At 51.7% G+C, this 9,222-nt stretch overlaps 2 protein-coding genes across 3 annotated transcripts in view; both read right to left on the bottom strand.

The window, feature by feature from the left end:
• Positions 1–2,766, bottom strand: part of Cacfd1 (calcium channel flower domain containing 1) — an 11,102-nt gene extending 8,336 nt beyond the window's left edge. The window contains exon 1 of one of the 2 annotated variants that reach the window (XM_021151101.2): positions 2,591–2,766. In XM_021151101.2, coding sequence (XP_021006760.1) covers positions 2,591–2,708 — 118 coding nt within the window. In that variant the 5' untranslated portion in view covers positions 2,709–2,766. The remainder of the gene's footprint in view (positions 1–2,590) is intronic. The other variant, XM_021151100.2, reaches the window with a different exon arrangement.
• Positions 2,767–3,069: 303 nt separating this feature from the next.
• Adamts13 (ADAM metallopeptidase with thrombospondin type 1 motif 13) overlaps positions 3,070–9,222 on the bottom strand; it is a 29,675-nt gene continuing 23,522 nt past the window's right edge. Inside the window, exons 24-29 of the mRNA XM_021186146.2 lie at positions 7,742–7,946; positions 7,213–7,525; positions 6,363–6,509; positions 5,889–6,065; positions 3,975–4,159; positions 3,070–3,440 (exon numbers count right to left, since the gene is read on the bottom strand). Coding sequence (XP_021041805.1) covers positions 3,249–3,440; positions 3,975–4,159; positions 5,889–6,065; positions 6,363–6,509; positions 7,213–7,525; positions 7,742–7,946 — 1,219 coding nt within the window. The 3' untranslated portion in view covers positions 3,070–3,248. The remainder of the gene's footprint in view (positions 3,441–3,974; positions 4,160–5,888; positions 6,066–6,362; positions 6,510–7,212; positions 7,526–7,741; positions 7,947–9,222) is intronic.

Below are 9,222 nucleotides of genomic sequence, written 5' to 3'. Positions count from 1 at the left end.
AGAGCACTGACTGCTCTTCCAGAGGTCCTAAGTTCAATTCCCAACAACCACATGGTGGCTCACAACCACTATGATGGGTTCTGATGCCCTCTTCTGGTGTGCCTGAAGACAGTGTACTCACATATATAAAATAAATAAATCTTTAAAAAAAATAAAATAAAATAAATTAAAAAGTCAGGCCTGTTCTGACTTCAATGAGAATCTTAGCTAGGGCTGCCTATCTGTCTGTAGCCACCAGGTAAACTACTCAAAAATGTCTTCTAACTTGAAAAATGCCACTCAGACTTATTTGGGGCTGTTCTTTATGCTTGCTTGGTAAGGGTGTTTGGTTTGGTTTTCCTTTGAGGCAGAGTCCTGCTCTATAGCTCAAGCTGACCTCAAACTATCTTGCTCTCTCTCTCAGCCTCCTGGGGACTTCCAAGCATGTTCTACTACGTCTAGCCACATCTTGAATTTGGGTCAGGACAGGGATGCCTCTTACCAGGGAAGATTCAAATGACAATCCCATCTAAAACATCAGCCACGTGACCCTGAACATGTTACTTTTCTAATTCATTTTTCTGTCCTACACATGAGCAGGTTGTGCCCCAATACCTGAATAACAGGACACCAAGAGGGGACAGTGTGTGTGCTCTTCTCCAGTGTGGAAGCCCAGCGAAGAAGCTCCTCCCCTCTGACTGCACCTTCGGGTTACAGTCTGCCCCAGCCACCCAGCCTTCACCAAGAAGTCCCTCACCAGGAACTCTGGGAGCCTCTGAGGACATTGCTGAGAACTGCCCATCCTGGCAGGACACAAGCTAAGGGAGGGCAGAGTGTTGGCCTTCTGAGGCTGCAATTAGCACCAACTTATTAAACTTGCAGCAGGCCTGGGTCACCTGATCCCTCCTCTGGGCCTGGAATTCCACCATTTTCCACTTTCCTGTGTTACACTATCCAAATGGGAGCTGCTGCAGGAGAATGGACCAAATGAGTGGCACAGCTTCTATGTCACAAAGTCTCCTCTAATAAAGAACTCAAAGCAGCACTCATCCACGCGTGACGGCAGCAAAGCTTCCAGGGCCACAGAAGTGAAAGACTGTCGGCCCCCTGCCTGTGTGGAGCTAGGCCTGGTCTCACCTGAGAGGCCTGCACTCCTGTCCTCAGCATTCCATCTACAGAGCTACTCCACCATGCTGTCCTACAGAGCCACCTTTGGGAGGACCAGGTCAGACGAACAGGAGTCCTTTGACAACCAAGGACTCAAATACATCCACCCACTTGGGATGCTAATAATGCTCATGTCTTCCATATAAAGGAGATGTCCCTACAATCCTTCCTTCCTCTGTCTACAGAGGTCTTTGGGACCAGAATAAATCCCTCCAATAAATAATAAACCCCTTAGAATATCCTCCATTCCAAGAGAGGATAGCCCTATGTCAAAGTGACCAGCTAAGCCACAGCTCCTGCCAAACCCCTATTGAGTTTTTAAAGCCAATACACATTTTCCTTCCCTCCTATGATATGCCAGTAGTCAAAACCTTGATGTCCACCCCCCTGATCCCAATGATCAGGTTCAGGGAACAATTTAAGCTATGGCCACAGGTCTCCAGTAAGGTTTCACTGATGGCTTGACTCGGCAGGAGGGTTAGGGAGGCCTTCAGGCATAGCACAGATACCCATAGGAAGTATGGGACTGGATGGGATTTCCAAAGTCAATCTAATCTAGAAATCACCTGGTCACTGACTGAATCACCATGACAGAGGGAGGATAGCTGCCTACAGGTCATGGTCAGGCCCTTCCTTGTCCCTCACCCCTTCATACCACCTTGAACTAGCTAACTGCACTGGAGAGGATTTGATCAACCCCAGCAGACTTCCTCCAGAGCTGCCTTACCAGGGCAGCACATACCTAACTCTACCCTATCCATCTGACTAGCAAGATCATCTGAACAGATGGGGCTCCAAGGTATTCCTCCAGACAGGACAACGGATGAGTCTGCCCCACCCACACAGTTCCTGCTCTGGTACCAGGTAGGCAATGGATCCTCGGACCTTCCCAGCACTCACCTGGACTTCTAGGAATTCACAATGAAAGGGACACCCAGGATTTAGCAAACACATTGTTTGGAAGGCCAGCAACATAGCTGCACTGAAGAGGCGGACCTGCCTTCCTCTTTACAAGAGCAGAGAAAGCTTGCTGGTGTGGAGGATACTAGGCCGATGAGAAGCATTAGGAGAATGTGGACAGTAGGAACCCGAGGAGAAGCTGCCTCTCCGCTCACTGCCCAGCCACCCTGAGGGGCCACCCTTCTCCTGGCATCATCTGACCCCCAAGCAAACTTCCCAGCCTGTGGAGAGCTGCCCCCCATTTATGAACAAGTTTTGTCCAAAGGCTGGGAACTTGGCAGTCCCACTCCAGCCCAGGTAAGCATCACCAGGGCGAGGCGGGGCCGGGAAGGGGCAGAAGCGCGTCCTCTGTGAGTCTCATTTCCTCTGATCAGGGCCGGAGCAACTGGGCTGTAAGCCATCGAGTTCCGGCGGTGGACTGCAGGCCTGAGGCCGGGAGCCATGGCAACCCCAGGGACGCCCGCTCCCTGGACCCGATACTCACACACCGCTCCTAGCACTCCCGCCAGGCGGCACAGCCAGCGGTACCACCAAGTCATGCCCTCTTCCTGGGCCGGCGGGGCTGGGCCGGCGGCCGCTCCGGCGGCGCCCGAGCCGCTCATGATGAACGCTGCGCGCAGCCCCAGGCGCGCACAAAGAGACGTGTCCACCCGCGCGCGGCCTTGTGGGAGAGGTGGTGATTAGCATAGGGGCGGGCCCGCAGGCCATAGCCGGGGGGCGGGGCGAGGGCGGGAGGAAATGGAGTATAGCATAAGGGGCGTGTTTACAGGCTGTCAGACGCCCTTTGCCACCCAGCAGGTGAGCTGGATCCCGGCTGGCCTTTTCTCTTTGCAAGATTGGAAGACGTCATCCAGAAGTGGCAAAGGCCTTGTTCAGACCTCCAGGGAACTCCGCCTTGCAGTAGAATGAGCTTTCAAGCTAGGCTTGTTATGGGCGGCAGGTTATGGGAGAAAAACTCCAGTCTGGTATCCTGTTATCCTTTATTAACCACTGGGGGCTGGGACTGCTTTTCTGATCTCCACCTCCCAGTCCCAGCCCTTCTGCACCTGGAAAAGGTCACTAAAAGAGGTTCCCTAAGGCTAGCAGGCATTAGAACTTCTAAAGAGGCTAGAGTTGCATACTCCCGGCAGTTGGAGAGAAACCTAGGACAGAGCCAGGCTGTCGTCCTGTTCCGATGTCCTCGATGAGATGGCCCAATACTGGCCCTGGAGACTGGCATGTGCCTCCAGGAAGCCAGGGCTAAACTCCAGTTCAGCCTCGCTGCCTTCGGACTCCCAGTAGAGCACCTGCTGCCCCCAAAATGTTGTGGTCCTCAGACTGTGGATGTCCCTGATCTGTGGAGAAGCAAGTGGCCAGAACAGGCCGTGAGTGATCATTATTTATAAACTCCTGGCTACTCACAGTCATTTTTGTTTCTTACAGGAGCCCACACGAGGGACACTCAGTTCTACCCAAGAAACTCCCCAGAACACACAACCAGGTACAAGAGCGAGGATCCTGCTCAAGACTAAGTCTGAGGTGCTCTGGTGCCTTGCAGAGCATACTGAATCACAACCCTACCTATGCTCTTCTGAAAACAAACAAAACACCAGACACGAACACGCTGCTTCCACGCTGGGTCAACAGGCAGTGGACTCCCAGGGAAGGCCTTCTCTCTTCCTTCTTGTGGATAGAGCCACAAGCATTTCCTGGTAAGTGAGTGGAGGAAACCCTCCTTCCCATTCTTTCCAATAATTTTGAAGTTTTGGATGAAAAATAAGCTAAAAGTGTACCCTAATGCCAGCACTCCCTCCCTCCTTCCTAGAGACAGCTCTCCAGAATCGTATCAAAAGATTATCCCCTTTTTGTCCCCATCCTGGTGGCCTCACCGAGACATAGTTGGCATTGGTCCCCTCAGAAGCAGTGCTCATGTCACTGGCCAGGGCGCGGATGGCAATTCGGGCCTGTGGGGCCACACTGATGAAGACCCTGCAGGTCCCTGCCTTCCTCCCGTCTGGGCTCAGTGGGGGACTCACAATTTCACCCCGAGGTCCAAAGAGCTGCCTGTCACATTCTGCAGGCAAGAACAATGATAGGCTGGGTGAGGGCCACCTCAGGGAGACTACTGACACCAGGGTGTTCCCTGACTGCCTCTCCCGTCCCTCTGGTGGGCCTTCACTCTGACCACTTCTAATAGACTAGCTTCAGGCGGTGATCTGAAAGGGGCAGGCAGTGGTGGCTCAGCAGAAGTGTTTTGTACAAGGCAGACAACTTAAGTGTGATTCCTAGGATCCCCATGGCAGGAAAGAACCTCGATCACTGACCCTCAGCCCCGCCCCCACAAACACACACACTAACTTCGATGAGGGTGGAAAAGCTTTTGGTTCTTGCCACACAAGCCTGATTGCCTGAGTTCAATCCCAAGAACCCGTGTAAAGATAAAAGGAGAAAATTGGCTTCGTGGGGTTGCCCTCTGTCCTCCACACCCACATCGTGCCATGTGCATGCCCACACATGTACATCGGAATAGCTAATATTTAAAGGGACTGAGAGGTGTTGGTGCCCTCTGTGGGGAGAAGGCAATAGTGGAATGCTTTGGGCAGGGCACCTTAAAAGAGAAGTCAATAAACTGGGCTACACAGTACTTAAAATGCTAAACTGGCTGAGGTGAGTTTGACTGTGCTGTCCAGTGACATCATCAGTGGGAGCCCCGCTGCACCTAAGCCTCCCTCTCGAGGCAGACCGTCTGCATGTGAGAAATGAGAAGCAAGGAGGAGGAAGCCAGTGGGCTTCCAGATGGGACCTTGCCGCCAACACAGCTCACCGCTGGAGGTGGCAGGGGAAAGGGTGTTAACATGAAACCTCTCCTTTGCTGAGGCAACACCTAGGTTGTGGTGTTTTTCACCTGAGGCCTGGACCATGCAAAAATGTCTGGAGTTGTTGAGGTAAGACCTCTTCAATCATCTTGTACTTTTACATCAAAACCCTGAGGTGATCAAGAGGGCTGATACTGTTTGGATTCTGGGTAAAGCAGTGTACTGGCTGGTTTTGTGCCAACTTGACACAGCTGGAGTTATCACAGAGAAAGGAGCTTCAGTTGAGGAAATGCCTCCATGAGATCCAGCTGCAAGGCATTTTCTTAATTAGTAATCAAGGGGGAAAGGCCCCTTGTGGGTGGAGCCATCCCTGGGCTGGCAGTCTTGGGTTCTATAAGAGAGCAAGCTGAGCGAGCCAAGGGAAGCAAGCCAGTAAAGAACATCCCTCCATGGCCTCTGCATCAGCTCCTGCTTTCTGACCTGCTTGAGTTCCAGTCCTGACTTCCTTGGTGATGAACAGCAGTATGGAAGTGTAAGCTGAATAAACCCTTTCCTCCCCAATTTGCTTCGTGGTCATGATGTTTGTGCAGGAATAGAGACCCTGACTAAGACAAGCAGGAACCCACGAGATGTTCTCTTTCTGGGGAATATATAGTGCAAGCATCTTCCCTGTGGGCGCTAGCATACACATACAAGTCACAGGAAGAAGGCTGAGGGAAAGCGGCTCACAAGCCTGAGAGGACCTGGAAAGAACTTAGGACCACGGTCAAGGGTATGAGGCAGTGAGTGGCCTGAGGAATGGGACAGGACAGGGACCGTATCTACAACCCATCTGGTTCATGGCCACAGAGGAACTCCACTCTGACCATGTGGAAGACATTGCCTGCTCCCAGTTTCCACTGGGACCAGCTCTCTCCTGCCCTGTCCATAGCAACACAGGCACACCCACGCAGTGAGAAGGGAGGGAGGCCCAGGCACTTGACATACCTTTGTAGAAGGTCCCCGGGGCAGGTTGGCTCCAGTACCGTAGCAGCACTCCACCCCCTGGCAGCACACGATGCTGCTTCACCACCACTGTGTTGGTTTTGGTGCTGAAAGTCATGCCAGGCATCTTCCTGCATGTCTTCCTCCATGTGAACCTACCCCAGAGCAGCAGTTGCTCCCCTAGGAAGGGCAGGCAGTAAGGAGCCAGCAACCCCCGCTCCACGCTTCACGTTGGCAGCAGCTGCTCAGGGCTGAGTTCCAATAACCACTCTCCCTCTTACTGGCTAATGTGACAAAGTAGGGGGGCACATCACCAGAGCTCTCGTCCCCCCAGATCTCTATCTTAGAAATGGATATCGCCACACTCCAGTCATGAAAAGTAGGAGCATAGCAGGGGCATCCTGCCAGAAATGGGGTACACTGGAGTTGTGTGCCAGAGACCCAGCTCAGCAGTTGCCCACATGCCTGCAGATGTACCTGCACTACACTTGAGGGAGCTCTCAAGGATTTGTAGGGTCACCACTTCACCTAGAGGTCTCCCAATGGCCACCACACAGTCTAGCCGTCCTTGATCTCGCATGTGAATGGTTCCTGTGGGCTCCAGGTACTGCCTTCCACAGGCACCTACAGAGGAGGAAAGGGGTGAGGTGGCCAGAACAGAGTAGGCCTGGAAACTGGAGCTGGCAGGGCCTGAGAAGGGGGCTGTATGTCACAGCAATAGTCACCAGCCAAGGTGCTAGGCCACTTCTGTGTGTTTCAGGGAAAGGGAAGCAGTATGACAGTAGGATTTGGATTGCATGGACCTGAGCCCCTGACCCTATAAGCTTCAGATTATTTGATGGGGACAGAAGTAAAAGTGTGGCTTCTGAGCTGGAGAGATGGCTCAGTCAGTAAAGTGCTTTCTTGTAAGCATGGGGACCTAAGTTCAACCCCCAGAACCTATATTTTAAAGGGCAGACTTGGATGTTCACACTTGTAGTCCCAGCACTGAGGAGGCAGAGATAGGTGGGTCCCTGGGCTCAACCAGCCAGCCTTGGGCAAGCTCCGGGCCAATGAAAGACACTGTCCAAAACAAGATAGATAATTCTTGAAAAATGATACCCAAGGTTGTCCTCTGGCCTACACATGCACATGCACACACACACACACACACACCTGCACCTGCATACACACAAACATGAACACGTACACACACACATGTAAAAAGTGTGGCTTCCCTTTGCCAGGTGGGAAGGAGGCCCTGAGCCCAGCAATACATGGTCTAGCGCCAGAGTGCTTATCCGGTGAGATGCCCACTTCCCCAACAGGAAACAGGAAGAAACCTAACCATGCTCTTCCAGGTTTTCCTGGAGCCCCAGAGACTGGGAGGCTGAGAAAAGGGTGCGGGTCTGGGCTTGGGGCTCAGACCACTGCAGAGAAGCAACAGTAACAGCAGCTTGGGTCTGACTGGGAAGAGTAGCTTCCTTGTGAGGCAGTGAGCTGGAGGTCTCCTGCCCTACACAGGGTCCAGCCCAGCAGCCTCTCACGGTCACTGGTTTGGGCAGGTGCTGGCAGAAATTGTCTGGCACAGGCACTTGGGCCTGGGGTCCAAGGCAGGTGTCATGCCGGCGCTGGATACCGTCCCCACAGGAGACAGAGCACTGTCAGGAAAGAAGTGGAAGATCACCATGAGCTTATCAAAGAGGGACAGGGTCTGGGTCACCATGCCTTGCTGTGTCCCTGGCTCTAAGAATACACAACTGCAGACTCTCCCCTCCTTCCAGGGTCATAGTGAATAAGGACCATAGGCCCCCTCATGCACAAAGATCCCTTGCTGATGCCTTGACTAGAAATCTCAGGACCACGACCAGCCTTACCTCTGTCCAGGCGCTGATGTGCCACCTGAATGCGCAGTCAGCAATGAGGCAGGGGACACTGGCCTGAGGCCGCACTAGAGCCTTACAGAAAGTTTCATTCATCTCTTTGTCATGGCCCTGGTCAAACTGCATGCAGGCCACCATTTGTGTGGCAATGCCAAGGCCACAGCTGGCTGAGCATGGGCCAAGGGACAGGACTTTCCATCTGCAGGAAGAGAAGATTCCAATGACAGCTATTTGAGCCTCTGTGTGTGGGACTATTGAAGACCCTTGACATCTGCAACAAAGGTCTGCACAGTCTCTGGCCACGGGTCTCCATTGACCTCATTGAGCTTCAATATTCATGCTTGTGTCATTGATTGGCCCAGTGCTACTCTGGGACCCTTGGGAACCAAGGTAATGGTATGAGCCAGACTAAGACCCCGAGTAAGGTGTGTATAGCCTGTACCCTGCACCACTGACTCTGCACAGCCTTTGTCCTGGAGAGGAGGGACTGTCATGTGCACTGCCAGATGGCCATGATTAACTCTGCCCACTAGGAGCCATAGCAGATACCCCTAAGTGTGCCCATTAAGCTAAAGTTTCCTATGTGCCCATTGAGGCAGAATCTTGCCTGGCTGAGAAACTAGTGCCCTACAAAGAAGAGAGACCGTAGACAGGTCAGTGCAGATTACAGAATGACCACACTGACCCCTCAGCGGTAACCAGAACTCACATGTGCCTTCAGTTCCCATAGAACAAACAAACAAACAAACAAACAAAGATTTAGCTGGGTATGGTGGCACATGCCTACCATCCCAACACTTGAGAGGTAAAGGTTAAAGAATTCAAGGCTATATTCAGTTATGTAGAGAATTTGAAGCTAGCCTGGTCTACATAAGATATTGTCTCAAAAAAAAAGCAAAAAAAAAATCTAAACCATTTATAAATATAACATGCAAAAATAAAGAGCACAGATAGGGAACTTTAGCAACAATAAAGAAGGCAGACACACGTGGTGTGAGTCTCAAGTAGATTCTAAGCTGAAAATGTAAAATCATTACATATACAGAAGGGAAAGTCAAGCAACTTGATTTAAAAAATAAAAAAGCCTGGCAGGTGGGGCTGGAGAGATGGCTTAGTAGTTAAGAGCACTGACTACTCTTCCAGAGTCCTGAGTTCAATTCCCAGCAACCATATGGTGGCTCATAACCATCAATACTGGGATCTGATGCTGATAGAGCACTCAAACATAAACTAACTAAATCTTTTTTAAAAAGAAAGCCTGTGGTAGTAGCTCTTCTGTTTCTGCTAGGAATGGCATCCCTGCCTTTTCATGCACAGAGTTGAGCTACCACTTGGCCTTGAAATCTCCAGAGCTCCAGAATAATTGTACTCCATGAACCAGTGCCCCTACCAAGGCTGAGCTACAGAGTGACGCTCGTGAGCATCTTGTGAGAGCCTGTCTGTCTAGTGAGCATCTTGTGAGAGCCTGTCTGTCT

This window comes from Mus caroli, chromosome 2 (genome assembly GCF_900094665.2).
Source record: "Mus caroli chromosome 2, CAROLI_EIJ_v1.1, whole genome shotgun sequence".
In the NCBI taxonomy this organism is placed as follows: domain Eukaryota; kingdom Metazoa; phylum Chordata; class Mammalia; order Rodentia; family Muridae; genus Mus; species Mus caroli.
The sequence above is the reverse complement of the archived record's forward strand: the minus strand, read 5'-3'. Positions and strand labels throughout refer to the sequence as shown.